Source organism: Anarhichas minor, unplaced genomic scaffold (genome assembly GCF_050575085.1).
Source record: "Anarhichas minor isolate MPS153535 unplaced genomic scaffold, ASM5057508v1 ptg000136l, whole genome shotgun sequence".
Taxonomy (NCBI): domain Eukaryota; kingdom Metazoa; phylum Chordata; class Actinopteri; order Perciformes; family Anarhichadidae; genus Anarhichas; species Anarhichas minor.
In genome coordinates this window covers 5,733,691-5,752,242 of record NW_027466582.1, presented here as the reverse complement: position 1 = coordinate 5,752,242, position 18,552 = coordinate 5,733,691, and the positions used below count along the sequence as shown (strand labels likewise).

The 18,552-nt window shown below is 41.6% G+C and overlaps 1 protein-coding gene across 6 annotated transcripts in view; it reads right to left on the bottom strand.

Annotated features, from left to right (window-relative positions):
* Positions 1-2,077: 2,077 nt before the first annotated feature.
* Positions 2,078-18,552, bottom strand: part of sgk1 (serum/glucocorticoid regulated kinase 1) — a 28,803-nt gene continuing 12,328 nt past the window's right edge. For 3 of the 6 annotated variants that reach the window (XM_076084681.1, XM_076084677.1, XM_076084676.1), the window contains 11 exons: positions 16,498-16,713; positions 13,881-13,944; positions 6,437-6,512; positions 6,147-6,222; positions 5,797-5,985; positions 5,571-5,702; positions 4,591-4,827; positions 4,398-4,493; positions 3,987-4,142; positions 3,786-3,875; positions 2,078-3,538 (listed from right to left, as the gene is read on the bottom strand). In XM_076084681.1, the coding sequence (XP_075940796.1) occupies positions 3,371-3,538; positions 3,786-3,875; positions 3,987-4,142; positions 4,398-4,493; positions 4,591-4,827; positions 5,571-5,702; positions 5,797-5,985; positions 6,147-6,222; positions 6,437-6,512; positions 13,881-13,944; positions 16,498-16,713 (1,500 nt within the window). In that variant the 3' untranslated portion in view covers positions 2,078-3,370. Of the gene's footprint in view, positions 3,539-3,785; positions 3,876-3,986; positions 4,143-4,397; positions 4,494-4,590; positions 4,828-5,570; positions 5,703-5,796; positions 5,986-6,146; positions 6,223-6,436; positions 6,513-6,627; positions 6,785-8,022; positions 8,168-8,476; positions 8,676-13,880; positions 13,945-16,497; positions 16,714-18,552 lie in introns of those variants that run through there. The other 3 variants (XM_076084680.1, XM_076084678.1, XM_076084679.1) reach the window with 3 other exon arrangements.

Genomic DNA, 18,552 nt, shown 5'->3' with positions numbered 1-18,552 from the left:
TTTTAGGTTTTGAGGTGGGAGGGTGCTTCAGTAGACACATGCACACATATGAGCACTACGTGCTAGAGCGATACTACTAACACACTTCCATTTAATCAAATACGTTTTACTACAAATAAACTGTATAGCTTTAATATTCAAAAAATACATCACAAAGTCATCGTGTAATAGTAATAAAACAAGATAAGATAATCCTTTATTAGTCCCGCAGTGGGGAAATTCACAGGATCACAGCAGCAAAGTGGACAGTGCACACAAGATACAGAGTAAAAAATACAAGAGCAACAAGTAATATAAATTAGTAAATAAGTAATAAACAGTAAGAGTATCAACTAAGTAAAAAAATCCACAGTAACTAAGTATTACTAAAGAATTAAAATACTAAAATAGTATATATACAGACAGGGTATTTTTTTTAATAAACAATGTTGTGGAAATGTTCATTAAAATGTCTTATTATTGTATGTTGGTAAAATGTCATACAAAAAGTCAGAGTATTGCAGGAAAAATATAATAAAAAACTCGTAGTATGGTATGTCAGAAAATATATCATAAAAAGTCTTAATATTTGATGTGGTAAAATACGTCATATTTCTTTAATTTTATGTCGTAAAAAAATGTTGTAAAATGTCAGTAAAAGACAAATGCAACACGTATGGTTCCACTTAGAATGTTTATGTTTACAAATGTGAAAAAATATATATGTTTGCCACCACATTTAACAATGTGACACATACATTATACATACATACATATACATACATATTCATTACAGCCATAGATAAAGTTTTCTTTATGATCACGTATTAAATATAATAAGTAATTGAGGGTTGATGAAGCTGAAGTTGTTCGAACAAAAGCACGATGTCTGTCATGTCATAATTGAAGTAAGAGCAACTGGTTTACTTCATCAGTTCAAGACTTGGCCAGCAGATGGCAGTGCAGGACTATTGCTGCTGAGCAGATCTGGAAATATTATAGAATATCTTTGGCCCAATACAATTTGACTGTCTGTAACACAATACTGGCTTTGTGTAGATATCTATTTTAAGAAAATAAATTTGAAAGATGTCGGGACTTTTAAATTCTAAAAAAGATGTGAAGTTACTTTAAAATATAACATTTTCCCCAATTATATTTATGTTGATAAATCTCGTGTGGATATTTTGAACTGGACTCACTGAATTTTCAAGCAACTTCTCAGACCAACAATGTCAAACTGTTGTCTGGACAAGTCCACCGTGTTAAAAATTGTATGGGTTTCCACCAAAACACCTTCCCAACACTCTTATAATGTAAATCCTTGTGATAAAACTCTTTTTTTCATTTTACCCACTTCCCAGGGAGTTTGAGGTCAGAGGTCATCTGCACAATAAGCCCCTGCATCTGGTAGACATTCAGAGTCCTCTTTAAAGACACCCCAGCAGACACAACTAACTATGAACACAACCTTTAGCTCCAGTAGAAGGGCATTGTCACTTGTCAACAAAACACCCTGCTGAAATCTTATTGAAGACACGATACATCATTTTCTACTTGAATTATCATTCATGCAATTGTAGCTTTAGCTTCATAAAATCAATTATCTTCTAGTGCAATGGAACTCTGCTCTGGATCATTAATATGCTTTAACCTGGAGTTGCGTTATCTGAGGCCAGCCAATAATTTGCCCACAAACTGACCCCTCCACACACACACACACACACACACACACACACACACACACACACACACACACACACACACACACACACACACACACACACACACACACACACACAGACATTTGGACTTCACAGTAATTGTTGTGTAAGGCTGCTGACGCATGGAGGGGGGTAAAGTCCGTTTTACTCTAATGTGGGAGGTTTGCCAGTGGCCAGTAGCTCAAGCTCCTTCAAACCTGGAATAGTCAATGTTAATCGGATTATTCTCTACATGTTTACTTTATAACTTAAAGATGCTTTGATGTGCTTACCTTCTATGGACGCTGGTGCAATGTCAAGACAAGGTTTTGTAAAAAAGTATCTGCAAATGTCAAACTAAAGGAAAATCAATAAAAAAAAAATTACAAACAAGGTTATACGGTGTAATAAAGTTAAACTTTTATTGCAAACCAGACATGGTCACATAAATCTTAAATTTACAGTACATTTAACATGAATTGTTACATATATATATATATATATTTAAGCATACCTTAAGTCAGTTTTTGTTCAATAATATACATTAAAACTAGTACACATAACTCAAATATACAAACAAACTTAAATACCATCAAACTGCATTACAGCAATATTAAAATGGAATGTTCACTTTCGATGTCGTCAGCCTGGCCGCCGTGAGGCGAATGGAAGACCACATAAGGGGGACACAGTTGGAAAGCAGAACTACACACACACTCCTGAACACATCACTCTCTTAGTCACCTAGCAGCCGTGCTCTCTCTTTCTCTCTCTATCACCATTATTGTTTTATGTGCAAATGAAGATATGAAACATTGTTTAAGTTCTCTACGTCTCACGTTATTGCTGCAACAGGTGTGTTGATTTGGTGCTACACACCGTTCCTCTCTGGTAACCTAAAAAGTCAGGTGTAAAGTGATATGAAACGTGGTAACGTTAAGGTCGCCGCAGACAAACCCAAAATATGTGAGATCTGATGGAGAGAAAATAAATAAAAGGCACATTTGAGAGAATAAATAAAAGATCCCCCTTTGTAACATTCAGCTTCGAATAAGTCCCTTTTTCAATCACACAGAAAGTAAATGAGAAGAAACCAAAGCACCAAATGAATGTCATCTCTACTTATTCAAAACTCAAAAGGAAGCTCCCCTGTGGGTGGTTGGACAGAATCTCATAAGACTGTCTACATAGATGAGGATGGAAATACATGTCAGGGCTGGTACAGTAGGGTGCAGCCTTCCTCTTTTGAGAGAAGGTGGAAGTTGGTGTGTGTGCTTGTCGGTTCAGGGTTGAGGGGGGGCTTCTAAGCTGCCTGAGCTATGTGCAAAGGACCTCCACTATCAGGTAAGAGATGGGCGGTTGAAGGCTGCAGTTTGTGTTTGTTGTGGAAAATTGAAGGAATTGTGCGGGTAATCAGAGTAAGATGGAGGATTACGATCTCAATGAGTCATCTAAAGAAAGCAGGCTTCCTCTTGCAGCACGTCTTCTTCTTAAGAGTTGGAGAAATTATGACAAGTACACATGTTTCAATTCTTTGCAGATGCGGAGTTGCTGCAGGGGTTGGTTCAGAAAAATGTATCACCCCAATTGTAAATGTAAGGTGGGGTCAAGATGCAAGTGCGTGGACACACCACATTCCATGTCCTGTAAGTCTGAATTGGTGTCCGCCGGGGGCCTGTGTTTAAATCCTATAGGTAGGAATCCATAGATGGGGCGTAAGAGAAGCCCACAAAGGCCTCAGCAGCCTCTTTGATGCTGGCTGTAACGAGCGCGCTGTCTGGGGAACAGCCGATGGAGCTGGGCACCGGCTCGTCTGTGAACTCTGGATCAAAGTGTCGCAGGTCGTTAGGTCCCGTCTGGGAAGGAGGAAGGAGAGGGGGGGGGGGGGGGGACAAGTAGGGATTAGTCAGGCTGTAAAATAGCTCGCCATATCTGGTAATGTGTGAATTCCCAAGCGAGAATTCACACTAGTTGATCTAGTTGTGTAAATGTAAATACTGAGGACTAAGACAATAGCAAGTCTGTGGTCCTTGGCTACTATACTGTAGAAAATCCTAAATCTGCCATAATCAACACCTATTGGGGTATTAAAAAGGAACGTACCACGTTGGGGTTGAAGGGAGGGGTGATCTTTTTGGCATTGAGGTCATCCCAGTTGATGGGGGAGAAGAATACGTGGTTCTTAATTTCAGTCTGTGAAGAGACACAAATGATGAATAATTAAATGATGTCCTTTAACGCACATAATGTGTAAATATGAATTCTTACAGAAACACACATACAACTAAATAACCAAGCACGTACAAAGTCGTCTGTGCAGCCGAGCCTCTTGGTTCGGTCCTTCTGAAGAAGGCCCTCAAGCAGGTGTCTGGCTGCGTTAGAAATGTTGGGTTTCAGCTGCAGCGGCTTGTTCAGGATGTTGTCGTACATCTCCGCTGTGTTGCGGCTGTAGAACGGAGGCTGGGGAAGGGACAAGAAGAACCGATTAGCATCTTGGCCAACAAGAAGGAGCAAGGAATCCACATGACCAACACTGATTGCGTCATTTAAAATCTTGCATGTGCAAACACGTGGAACAAAAGTGAGATAAGATTGCACCACTGCGTACAGTATCACTCGATATTATAGAGAATATTTCTGACATTTAAGACAAAATTGAGGAGGCGGTGTAACTTTACTATAGAATCACGTGAGGTGAATGTCAATGTCACTCACCAGGCCATAGAGCATCTCATAGAGAACAGCTCCTAAACACCACCAGTCCACCGTCCTGTCGTACGGCTGCTTGTGTAGAACCTCAGGAGCCAAATACTGTCGACAGAAAAAGACACGGAGAAGTGGTAAGCTACATTACTCAATATTACAGAGGGCTGTCAAATTCGGAATCACCGGAAGAAGTTGTCCTCACCTCTGGTGTACCGCAGAAGGTTGACGTGGTCCCATTGGGTTCAATGTTCTCCTTGCAGAGGCCGAAATCTGTGAGAATGATGTGTCCCTGTGAGTCCAGCAGGATGTTCTCTGGCTTCAGGTCTCTGTAGACGATGTTGAGGGAGTGGAGGTAGCCCAGTGCGCTGGCGATCTCTGCTGCGTAGAACCTGGCTCTGGGCTCGAGGAAGCAGCGCTCTCTCTGTAGGTGGTAGAACAACTGGAAGACAAAGAAAAATATATATTTTTAGTAACAAAACTTAAAATGTCTTGATTGTGTATAGAGTATCTCTGATATAGATTATCAGCATGAGCAAAGAACAGATATTGGAAGAACATTGATAAAAAGACAGATACGGAGACAGAGAGGAAACCGGATGAGAATAAAGAGGCAGGAAGGCTTAAAAAGTTTGACAAGGGAAGACAGATGAGACGAGGGCCAGAGGTGGAGTGAGAGAGCAGCATGATAGAGGGGGGGGGGGGGGGGGGGGAAGAGGGGAAGAAAAGAGAAAGGGGAGAAGGAAAGTGAATGTGTCCCATATTTAATCAGCACTGTCTTTGCTCGTCCAACAATCGCAGGAAATTAGCTGGATTAGACACACACTGAGTCTGAATGGCGCTGCTAATTTTGGCCCAGAGTCTCTCCCGCTGTCCCAACCCACCCCGTGATTTCCTGAGAGGTGTTTCCTTTACAGACAGAAAGACAAGAGAGTGGCAACTTCTATTCTGCTTCACATGACAGGATATCCCCTCTTTCTGTCTGTGTTTCTGCCTCATATTAATCTCTGATTCTGGCACTACATAATTCCTCATAAATACATAAATAGTAACTTCCCTTCTTCTTCCAACTATAGCCATCATTAAAATGTCCTTCTACCCTATTCATTCATCTGCTTCTCCTATATATCATCTCTGCTCCATAATCCTTATCTTTCACTGGCAGCAGTTCAGCCAGTAACTCACCTCTCCTCCGTTGATGTAGTCCAGGATGAAGTAGAGTTTGTCCGTTGTTTGGAAAGAGTAGTGCAGGCCAACCAAGAACGGGTGCTTGACATTCTTCAGCAGCACATTCCTCTCTGACATTATGTGTTTTTCCTGAGGAATGCAAAGAGCACGGGGTTAGAGAGCTTGACAAGGAGACCCCTTTTTGTCGCGTGTGTACTTTTAGCACGACTGCATCCACATTTACCTCCTTCTTCTTGAGGATGGCCTTTTTCTGTAAGACTTTGACTGCGTAAAATTGGTCATCGGCACGGTGGCGGGCCAGCAGGACCTTGCCGAAGCTCCCCTTGCCGATCACCTTCAGGAAGTGGAAGTCACTGGGTTTGGCTGAAGGGTTGGAGGACGGACCGAGGTTGATCTGTTGGGATGGACTGGGCTGAGAGAGGGGGAGAAGATGAGGACGTTAGAGCCACATTATGAACCCCGAAATGTATGATAAACATGTAAACAGAGGATATGCGTGTGTATCTCTGCATACGGTGAAATGTAAACAAAGGAGGAAGCACACAATTCACTGTTTAATGCAAATATACTTACAGGAGGAGAGGGATTTGTGTTCATGAGCTCAGTGTCCTGAGGAGGACTCAGGTTCATAATAGACTGAACTTCGGGACTGAAAAAAGAAAGAGTTCATTCTTAGTTCATTCAACAAACCATCAAAAGTATCCACACTTTGTTGTTGTTTCTATGTGAATCGACTGATCTGTGAGTCACACTGAGACACAAAGCTTCTCCAGAGGACAAATAACCGGCATTTCTGGTTGCGTGTCACAATGTTTTGTCCTCCAGTGAATGCGGAACAATAACATGAGTCAGATGGTACTCACTGCTTGCAGGCGTAGGAGTTTGTGGCGAGCCTCTGAATGAAGTCGTTCAGACCCATCCTCCTCTGTTTCATAAAAGCTGCAACACAAAAAAACAAAAGAAAGAAAAAGAATGTTTAGATTTTTAAATAAAAAGCAAAAAGTAGTCCATACATGTGGTGAAGAATCGCCTTTAAATAGTTATGATTCCATACCGGTGACTAATGCCACGAGCCCTCTAGATTTTGAGTAAGTCAGGACAGACGTTTCTGTTTTGACCGTCATGATGTGATGAGTTGAACGGCAGCTCTGAACTCATAAAATATAAAGATCATGCCTTTGGCTTGTTGCTTTATAAGAGGCTGGGGAGGAGTTGCTCCACACACCCACACCCCCTGGTGGGCGTGATCCTCTGCAAACATCTCTTTCAGCTAAATGGATCGTGAGAAGATGATCGATCCTATGCTCGGCCAATCAGAGGCCGTTGCGCTCCTTGCACGTCATAGCCGCGCCTCACGATGTGCTTGCGGCAAAAAAAAAAACATAATAGGAAAAATAAATAAGTTCTTTCCCACAACGCACTGAAAGGCCATGGAAAGGCAACACCATGGCAACTTTGCTTAACATCCCACGCGTCACACAGTCTGAACTTGTCACCAAGACAGCAACATTTCAGTTTACACAAAGCTGAAAATAAATTATATAGGCGAATGATATCCAGATGTGTCCAGTAAGTGACATATGGGGACCCTCAATGTACCAGGAGCACAGAATAAACTGTACACAAAGTGAACAATTCCCGTGATTCGGGATTATTCTCCAAGCGCCTGGTACTTGTTGTAACAGTGTATCCATGCTCCCCGTCTAACCCTCTTGGGATTGCAACCTTGTCCTGTAGAAATAATCACAAATAACCTCGTAACTTGGCATATCGGCTTCACCATTTGGCTGCGTTTCAGTTTAAACCGCCGGGAGTGACGCAGGTTCCCTTGGTATAGAGGAGAGGGAGAGCCTGAGCCGAGGAGGGCCCGATGCCAAGAAAAAAAGACGCTGGTAGTGGAAAAGTACAGACGGAGAAACTTCTGAATGCATCCAACTCAAACGGAAAAAAAAGACAGATCAGACCCACAATCTGTTTCGACCTGGCTCTCAAAAGCAGTCAAAGCGCTCTAATGTGGTGATCAGAATGAAATTTTGGAAAAATTGCCACTCGTTTCTCGTTTTGCGCGCTGGCACACAGATGAGCAGACGGGCTCAGTTACGTATACGGTTATGAAAGGCACCTATTCAAGTTTTATCAACACGCCTGAGTGGAATGTTAATATGCAAGAAGGTATAACATAACAATTATTATTGATAACCGTGCGTAAAAAGGAAGGATACATAGAAAAACAATTGGCGCTGCACAATTTCTTTAAAAAAAAAACACAATGCAAACAATCAACTTTGATGCACATTGCAAACAAAATACAACAATGGCAATTACGTAAAAAACACCAAAAACCTGTATAAATTCACAGGTTCTCATTGTCTTAATTGCCTAGAGAGAAAAAGCATACACCAGTAGCTATGTTACCATACACTTCAGTTTCCAGAGAACACAAACAAACCTTTCAGATCTGGAGGGGTTCTAATTTCATTGCCTGCAGCGCCAAGGCTCAAGAACAAGTTGCAAAAGAGAGTTGCCAAGGTTCTGGCACTTTTAACATACTCCCTTATCAGGGAGGCTTTGCCATACATAACAGCACCATAAATCCAGATCAAGGGATTATGGGGTGAATGGAGCGCACCCCCAAGTAGTCCTATGTCTTCCAGTGCTTGAATTCTTCCCAACCGCACACACTCCAGGCACAGAAAGTAGGTTAGGGAGCTTTAGCTTTACCCTTAAAAGAGAAGCTATACATATCACAATAGGCTGGTAACGGCAGGAACACCATTAAGTCCATATAGACCTAGTTCCCTACAGGAGTATATGGCTCTCGTGAGAATATTACAGAGACTTGTTTTTCGATTGGGGAAACACATCGGGGAGACACATTTAAAATGAATATGCAGCCTACTTACACGTCAACGCGGTCGTTCTGTCTTTCATAGGGGCGCTTTATTTCCCGAATCGCGACAAGGAGAGACGCTATAGGTTCCTCGGCAAACAGGTAATCGAACTACACCGCATTCCTCCTCTTGGAGATTTCCATCCTGAAGATTTTTTTCTTCCCTCTTTTCAGGGCGGAGACGTTCCGCCTCTATTTCCTTCCAGTCTACACTTTGGCGTTTCATAAAGGCTGAATGAGTTTCCCTCAGGGCGGGGGGGGGGGGGGGGCGTACTGCCTTCAAATGCTTCTCTCATAAGCTCCTACTTTCGAGTTCAACCATTGGAAATACAGACTTCACTTGTATTTCATACACAAAACACATAACACATTTGTTAATTGACATATCGACAGCTGTATCCCCCCTGCAACTAAATAGATCGAAAGGTATTAACACAGGACACTGATGGATTTTTGAGCCAAATAAAGTTAAGTAGGCTTCTGGAAATATAATCAATCCGCATGATTACTCTCACTTTTATAGCACTGAACCATTTCACTAACCATTAGTTAGTTATTTTTCTCAGTCATCTGCATGTCACTTGAAACCTTTCAACAACAAATAAAGGCAAAAACATGGCCTGAAGTTAAAGGTTGAACGCAAACATTTGGTTTACTTCATTTTATTTTTTTTGTTGGCAGTTTTTTTCCACTACAGCCTACTGGCTGAGGTCATTTACCTGCAGAGCTCCGAATTAAAAAGTAACCCCGGGTAATGGAAATTCACTGAGTTTACTTCAATTCAAAGTTTGGGAGTTGCCAACAAGTTGAAGCCTTAATTAACTCTTGATGCATTGCTCTCCCGACTACTCCTGCAGGTGCATACACGCAGGAGGTTATTTCAGGATAATGTTGAATATTTTTGTCTTATTGAGTGTGTGAGAGAGTAGAGAATGTGAGGACACCATGTTGCAAAGCACTGAAGGTATACGCACAGGTTATGCAGTAAGGAAAACGCAATGGGAACGTGGATCAAACAAAAAATAAACAAAGAAGACAGGATGATGAGATGAATAGCTCTTAACCAGCGACAGGTCACAAATCTAACAGAGAGCAAGGTATATTATGCTTTTGTGCTACAGCAACACTGAGCAGAATAGTTATCAGACTGTGACAATTCTGAGCCAAAGACAAGCAGCAGTTATGACTAAGAGTCAGGAATATGGCTGTGTGTGTGAGAGAGAGAGAGAGAGAGAGAGAGAGAGAGTGTATTCTTTTGCTCCTGACCTCCAGCCTCTTGCAGAAAATCACTGTGTTCATTGTGCATGTGTGACTCTGCAATTTTTAAATATAGCCTCAACTTTCTATTGCTGTCTCTGTTTCCCCCCCAAACTCAGGTCAAATCTATTATTAATCTGTCCCCCATAGCCACCTGATGTGCACGCACGCACACACACACACACACACACACACACACACACACACACACAGACACACACACACACACACAGAGAGAGAGCTGTAGGGCAAAACAAACCTGCACACTCTTTCTAAAACATCGGGTACATCCTATAAATTCCCGCAAGGTGTCCAACACACCTCTCCCTCACTGCACCAAAGGGGAACTTGGAGCTGTTTGTTAGAAAACGATTATTTCTCCTTGAGACAGCACAGGTTGCCGTCCTTTAACATCCATTCATTCATTTAATCTACAATATCTCACGACTGAACGCTAAACAGCAGTCCATGTGGTAAAAGAAGCAAAAACCTCATACATCACATATTCCTTTCTCAAACAATAAGAAAGGCGATGCCCTTGAAAACGTGCACACAGATGTACAGAAGCAAACTGGTTTTAAACTCTGAATGATGAGCAGCTACTTTTGCATTTCCCCTCCAAGTAATAACCACTAAAATATGTGACAGGTGAAGATTAAAAGTGACCATGAAGAAGACGTTACCTTCGCCAGGATGTGAGCACTGCTCTTGTGTCTGCATCTGTGGTTATACCCCGGGATGAAATGAGAGAGAGGTGTTAAGTAAGATCAGGAGAGAAGAGAGAGAGAGAGAGAGAGAGAGAGAGAGAGAGAGAGAGAGAGAGAGAGAGAGAGAGAGAGAGAGAGAGAGAGAGAGAGCAGTACAAGGTCCACTCAGTTTTTTTCCTATCTGGCCCTCTATCCCTTTTGGATTGGCAGACTGCTTGGGCCCTGAACAAGAGGAGGCTCCACAATACTCAAGCTGTGTGTTTGTTGCCTTTCTGTGCCTGTATGTGAGACACTGTCATCAATGCCAAAGCCGGAATTGACTAACTCACACACACACACACACACACATACATACAAGGACAGGAAGACGTTTAGCTGCAGTGCCAGTGGGGTTGAGGTGCAGGATATTAGAGTTGTAGTATAAACACGTACAGTATACCCACACACAAAGAGTAACATATCTCCGTATTCATGCTGTCTTCTGGCAGATGACATCCAGCCCTTAAATCCTTTCATCTCTTTCGTCCACCAATCCCTCCGTCTTATAATGTCCGCTCTCTGTGCCGGGGATGATGAGGATGTTTGTGGCTACAGTTGATCTGCCGTTGAATGTGAATGAGCCTCGGTGGTGAGAAACCAGATGACACCATTACATAAAGGCCTCGGCCATTCAGAGAGGACAGCTAGGCTTTTATTTTGCCACCGATGTGTGTTGAGTGTTTGGCTAGCCAGGCTACCAAACAGTTTGAAATGTGGTATTCTGGGGCTTCTGTCTGTTAGAGGTAACTCCTGGTCTGTGTGTTTGGCAACACTTTATTTTTTTAGGTCGCAGAGTTTTGTAATAATTTGCTAGAGATTTGCTAGTGTGGAAGCACACTAGCAATTTTCAATTAATTGCTAGTATATAGTCAGTGCACAGCAGGTCAGCTAAACGAAAAATGAAAACACATATGGAAATAAATAATCAAGGAAAACCGGTTTACCTGGGTTATAATGGAGAAGTCATGTTAAAGAAATACAAAGCTGCTTATGAACTGAACAAAACCGTATTGTTTCAGAACTTTGTCTCTATTTTCTCAGAATTTCTGTTCTTTCCAGTTGTCTAGTAAGTCAACAGGAAGCTATGAATATATATTTAAAAAAAGATGTATAGTGTGTTCTAATACTTCTGTTACTATTTCTAGGAACTCTTAGGTTTTAAAAGCTAAAATTAAGAAAGTTGAAAACAAGTTTTTGGGATATTGTATGCCTATTATGTAGCGACAGTAGAGAAATGGCAGTAAGTTATGGGGGGGAAAAGATGGGGGATGAAATGCAAAAAAGATCCAGAAGGACGTGAAGTGGAAAAACTTGCGTTCTTCACCCTTTTTGGCCGTCTGGACGCCCCAATATGTGAGAGCATTTTTGCAAAGAAAGGCAAGGATTTGACTACTGGATTAAGGCTAGAATTAGGTTGTGATGGAGGCAACAGGGATTATGTCATTGGCAGCCCTTGAATACAGTACACACAACCAAATCTGTCTAACTGCAAATCTTCAGGGTATAATGGAAAAAAACAACATGTTCAGATTCTCTAAACTGACTCTGGTTTGGGAGCGCCTTTAATTAAGGATTATTAAGTACAGTTTGAGGACATTTGCGTGCGTAGGTGTGTACGTTTGCCTTTACGAAGGGCAGGTTGACACAGGTGAGCGATGTGTCATGAATGGTGCAAGAAAAGAGTAAACAACAGCTTCAGAGAGGGAGCTGCTATGTTGATATTATTTTTAAATCACTGAGAACAAAAGAGAACACACACATGCTCAGGCTATATAGTCACACGTCATATAAACTAAACATGTTGGCATCTGAGGAAGAAGAGCACTATACAATAAGTCAGCATGTAAATGCTGATCAACTGCTCTTTAGCAAGATGATGAGCGTACTAACATGTTTTAATGAGGGCATCCTCAGCAGATGCTCTTTCATACATGAGAACACAGTGAGAGAACACACAGTTTGCTGTTTGTTCCTGTGTGAAATTGGACAGCCAGAACTCTATTCCCTATCATTATTATTACCGTATCCATCCCTGGCACTCGGCCGTTGCTCTCTGCTGCTCCTTCTGTCACGCACATCACTGCATCACTGTAAATAACTCATATGCGACAAACTTTTTTTGTGCTCGGAAAGCCACTAATTGCTGAGCTCGGAACAACCGGGTGTAGCAGCATTGCCGCCGAGGCCACAGAAACAGCTTGTCACCAGCTTGGCTAATTGCTTGGATGTCTTTCCATGTGCCGAAAACTCCCATAATTAACAGGCAGGCGACTCCCAGTGAAAAACATTTGAATCTGAACATGGGTGTTATGCGTGTTGATACGGTTGTTTGTTTTTCACATTTCTCTCTGAGAGATGTTCCAGCAGGCAGCAGGTACCTGCATGAGAGCAGTGCAGAGTGGCGGCGATTAGCTAGCCAGCGGGGAACACTCACATGCACTAAAATGCAATAAAAGCACATGCGACCGGCCGGGCTATGAAGAGCGGAAATGAATGGTTCCTACATTGAATAGTAAAACAATGTTATAGCAATGCCTCAGAAATTAAATGTCAAATATTAGTTTTCATCTGCTAACTATTGCAGTTTAAAGACAGCACAGAATTAGATCTTTTTTTGAGTCCAAAGTAAAGGAAAGTGTTGCTAAAAATGATATGTGGTGAGCTCAAACACACACATGCCCACACTCATGTGTAGAGCTCACGCTAAATTCCCAGCAAAGGTAAAGGTAGCAATAAAAAAAGGAATTTATAGGCTTTAAGCCAAAGCATGAGACGCACACATGCTGTGTACTTTGGTTTGGACTATGGTTTGTGGCACAAATAAGGGGCATGGTGGAAAATTAAAACCAGTCACTGTAAGTCACTTACAGTCATGTTGGCTATAAAACGATGCTGGACTTTAACCCAAGGACAGAAACAATCTACTGCAGCGAATGACAAAAGCTGTGAACAGATGTGGGAAAGGTAACTGTGTGATGATGATCAGCGCTCAGTATTACGTCTGTAAGTACTGTTTTGCTCTCCAGGCCAGTTTCCACAAAACAACACAATAGTAATCTTGGTTTATGAACAACAGTTATTATGGGAGCTCAGAGGTTGGATTAGAACGGTGAAGTGAGTTAAAGTTGCACAGTGTGTGTGCAGGCTGAATCATTTTGCTCCCACAGCCATCACGTTTGGACGGAAAGCAAACAACAAACAAGAGAAAAACAGAGAATGAATGGTAGAGGATTATTTTGGAATGATGAGGTGAAAATAAACAAAACTGCGGACAATAAAGAGAAATGACCCAGGACTGACGGCGAGAGATAACAGAGGAATGAGAGTCACGGTGTGAAAGATGGATAGGAGAGAAGGAAGGACAGGAGGAAGTGGAAGAATACAAAAGTACAGGTTTAATTGCCGGGGACTTACTGTTTTCACCAGGGCAACAGTAGCTGTCTGCGTCTGACTGATTGTGGTAGTACAGGTCCATCGCCTGAGGGAGAAATATGGCATTACTCAGTAAAACAAAGTGAATGTATAAATCACAAAAACATGCAAAGTATATATTGAGTATTAGATGCACCCTCATAGCAAATTGAGATTCAGACCGTGGATTCAGTTGCAAAGCCATCAAATAATTATCGTAGTCATCAAGTCTTTAAGAAATGCATATTCATTAGTAACTGACCTGATATGTTAGGCAACACGCTGGCTTTATTGTGTACGTCCCTGCAAATCCGGTTTTGGAGCTAATGTTTGAATTCAGTTGAATGACAAAAGGTGTTCTACGCATTGTGGAACTGTACAGCCCTTAGGCTTGTAACGTTGTTTAACGTTAGATAAATAAAAAAATAAGCTGGCCAAGCTACAAACTAGGTCAGCGGTTCCCAACTTGGGGGTTGAGATCCCAACAAGGAGTTCACAAGACAAAGCTAAACGTGATAGGATAGCATAGAAAAAACATCTTTTTGACACAGCAAATTATCTTTTCTTTTCTTTCACAACTGAACAAACAAACAAATGTAACCTGTGAAGAGGAGGCGCACACACTAATGGGTTTAGAAACCACTGATCTAAGCTGCTTATAAGCTCTTGAAAAGAGTACAGTGACTCTAAGAAATGTAACATTTTTGAACAGCAGCACTCTTAGTCAACATTTCTGAAACCACTGGTTCTGACCCAGACTTGTTCGTGTCCCAGTTTCAGTTGGTTCCACACGTGACGTGTTTAAACGAGGCTGGGTTTCCAGGGTGAGACTGTATTAAATCACTTGAGTCCTGTAATGAAAGCGGTGAGAAACCTCTGCTCTAACAAAATGACGACACTGTGTTATTAGGCTTTAGTGAGACCAAACGCCAGGATGAAAAGAAGACGAACTGCTTCTTGATCTTGTAAGTTCACTTTGCAGCATATCTTCAAACTGTATATAGAGACATGAGAGAGTTTCAAATGTATCTATTTATCTCCCTTTATCTATCAAAGACAACATGTGGGCAGTGTTGAGATCTTCTACTTAAGTAAACCCATAAATGAATGGAATAATACTCCATGACAAGTGAAAGTCCTGGATTCAAAAAGTAAAAGTAAAAGTACGGATGAAGTCATTGAAAACATGTTTTGGGGGACTTTTCTCAAATCTTTGTTTTTATTGTGAAATAATGGATAATTTGGACCCCAAACCATTATCAAAATAAAACAATCTGGCATGTTCAGAGGGGACATATCTCTTTAGTGGAACTCAGAGACAAAGGGCCCCGACTAGACATTGCGTTTTTGTAAAATGCCACGAGCCATAAAGGTTAATCCTTAACAAGGCAATGTATTATACAAATGTATCATATGTTGTCTTATATAAAATCTTAATCTGGAAAGTAACTAGTACATGAGTAAGTGTATGCAGTTGCTTTCCACCAGTGCATGTGAAGTGGTGTTTATGTCTTTGTGTGTGACCGTTTTGAATATAATAGTCAATACATTGCTCTACTAACGTGGCAGGTTGAATGGCTCAGAAATGTACAAGTAAACACTCAAGAATGTGCACACAAGGTCTCAACAGCAAGTACATAAGTCTGTCACACTTTACCTTTTCACATAAATGAACCGTGTGTTTGTCAGCTGTCACAGGGCATTCCCATGAAGCCACACTGTCGTGTCAGATATTACTTGTTCTTGATGTTGTAGTCACTAGTGATCTTTGCGATATACTTTGCTCTGCAAGTATTGCTGTTAAATACAATCTTAGCCTAGTTTGCTATTCCACGTTGCAGCTCTGAAAACTCAGTATTCCCCCATAGGTGTTTTCAGAGAGCCAGACAAGCTGAGGCATGTGTGTGCGTGTGTTTAAGTGTGAGAACACTTTGTTCATCCATTCAGAGGTGACGCTTTATCTACCTGCATGCAGATGACATGGTCATTTCATCTCCATGTACGTAAGTCTCACTATAGCAGCTTTGCCTATCCATCTTTTCTTTTCCTCCCCTTTTTACACACACACACACACACACACACACACACACACACACACACACACACACCTTGCTGTTCACATCCCCTTATACTGTTAACATCTCTGCAGTCAACAATCACTTTTCCATTCATGCCCTTTTCTCCTTGAATATTTGCATCTCAGGCTCTTTTCCTCTCTTTCTTCTGGGTTGTTTATTGATTCAGTATAGAGATCTGATGGGGTCATATCCATAGTAGGCTTTCCGTTCATTAATATTTAATTGCGGATTTTTTAATGATATTCGTATGTAGAGCCATTAAACTGTCCATCATTTCTTATGTTATGAACTTCTCTCAGACTGGTTTTTAGCAGTCTTGTTTGGTTTGACCAAATGATGATGCCACAGGGTTATTTAAAATAGGTCTGTGAAGTAGCCCAATTACAAGTACTGATACAAAGGTGGGTCTTGTTCGGTTGAATACCAATAAACAGTTTTGGTCAGTACTAAAAGTGATACTAAAAGTACTAAAAAAATCCACTGATTAACGTAATAAATTAGTGTTTGCTCCCTGTAATTTAATTAGCTGTTGGCTAACTTACCTGTGTGCGTTGACGTGGCTGCCAGGTTTCCTCCAGGGCGTAGCTGATGTAGGGCCCGCTGCAGACGGAGCACTCCAGCATGACAGGGCTGGCCATGAGGGGCGAAGCGTGGATCCCCCAGGACTGACAACCACCCAGGTGGACGTCTGACTCTGCTTCCTTCTGCTTGCCTGTAGCGTCGCCGTGATGGCGGGAAAGCATCTTCCACTTCCTGACCTGAAAGCGCAGACAAGTGAAGGTGTTTTTGCAATAGTTTAAAACCAAGTACTACATGTGGAATAAAAGCAACATTTAAGACCAGCTAACAAACGACCACAGCTTGAGTCAACACCTTCATTTTGTGAGTAAAATAACTGAGGGACACATTCGCATTGGAGGCAGGCAGTGAGTAAGTTCTCAGCTTTGGGAGTAATCTCCTCTTGTGTGACAGCTGCACTCAATCATTTAGCATGTGACAGGCAACACTGACTGAATACATATCATGGGCAAAAGTAAAAAAAATATAGCCTTCAAGCACACATTTACGGGAGAGAGAAGGTGCGGGAGTTCCTGAGGAAACCAAATTGCATACTGTAGGTGGACCAGTGACCCAGAATGGCTGTTATATAAGGCAAATGGTGTCCTTGGCACACAGAGTGGACAGGTTCAGTGACTGCAGCCATTTCAAATGAGTCTTATCAAGGCCTCTATCAGTGGCTGCTGCTCTACTGGCCTCTGCATTACCACAACTTGGCATGGGGAAATATGTGTGAGAGAGATCGTGCGAGTGCCCGAGTATTAGAGTTCAAAACTTGCAACTCTGCAAAAAAAACTTTCCCTGTGTATGAAAGGTTGCTCCCTTGACTATAATCATAGCTCAGTGCTAGAAGGACAAAATGGATCCAAACAATTGCAGAGAGTGTCAAACACAATATGATACCATTCCGTCACAACACTGTGCGTCTCTGTGTGTGTGTGTGTGTGTGTGTGTGTGTGTGTGTGCGTGTGTTTTTAAGGACTACAGCTATCTGTATCTACTGTGAAATCAAAGTGATACAGTAACTTTTTGCCAAAATTGTATTCAATCAATACATATTGATATTACCATTAAAGCGTTAAAGGAATAAGAATTTCATTTTGTTTGGAAATACGTTTAGTCGCTTGCTGATGGAGAGTTAAACATAAAGCTACTGCCAGCGGTTGGTTGTCTTAGCGTAGCTTAGCACAATGGCTGGAAATGTGGAAACAGCTAGCCTGGCTGTGTCCAACAAAATCTGCCAACAAGCACCTATAAAACTCGGTAATTAATTCAGATATTTCTTTATTTCAAAAACATGTGTATGAATATGGTAAGTACATACATATTTACATATTTATTGCCAAATGCAAATTGTATACACAAACGAAGTCAAGGACAAAGTGGATGTATCCATGTGTAGGTCACACAACACTTTTTCTCTTGGCAACATTTCATCATAGTTATGTATGTACAGACCCATAAACTGACTTTACTAGCCTGACCTGTACATGTTTATCATTCAAATTATTCTTTATTGTATGGCCTCTTCCTGAACCTTCCAGAGAAAGTACCATGCGTTCCTTTAATGGGTAAGAAAATATGTCCACAGGAAGTATAACACATACACACACGTATATGAATACCATCTCCAGACTCCCCTTTCTCTTAACTCCTTTCCCTCCCCTTTGACCTGGTTTTGTGCTGCGACCCTTTAAGACAACAGTGGTCCTGCTATTAGTTAGGTTGCATAAGACACATGTCCTATAAGATGTGTCCTTTCACCTCATAAACTCAGGATGTAATATAATACAGGGAAATTCTCATACTACAGCCAGGATGTAGTCATCAGCCACAAAGCTCCATAAATCAAGAAGTAACAACACCACACACCATACCAGACTTCATCAGACCCCTTCCGTCTGCCTCCTCTTCACTAACCTCTTCAACTGCCCTTTGCCTGTGTTCTTTCCACATCATCTTGTAAAGATGTAAAACAACAACAGTGTCTCAGCCATTGACAGAGTTACGTAAAACCTTTACCTTAAGAGTTGCCCTTT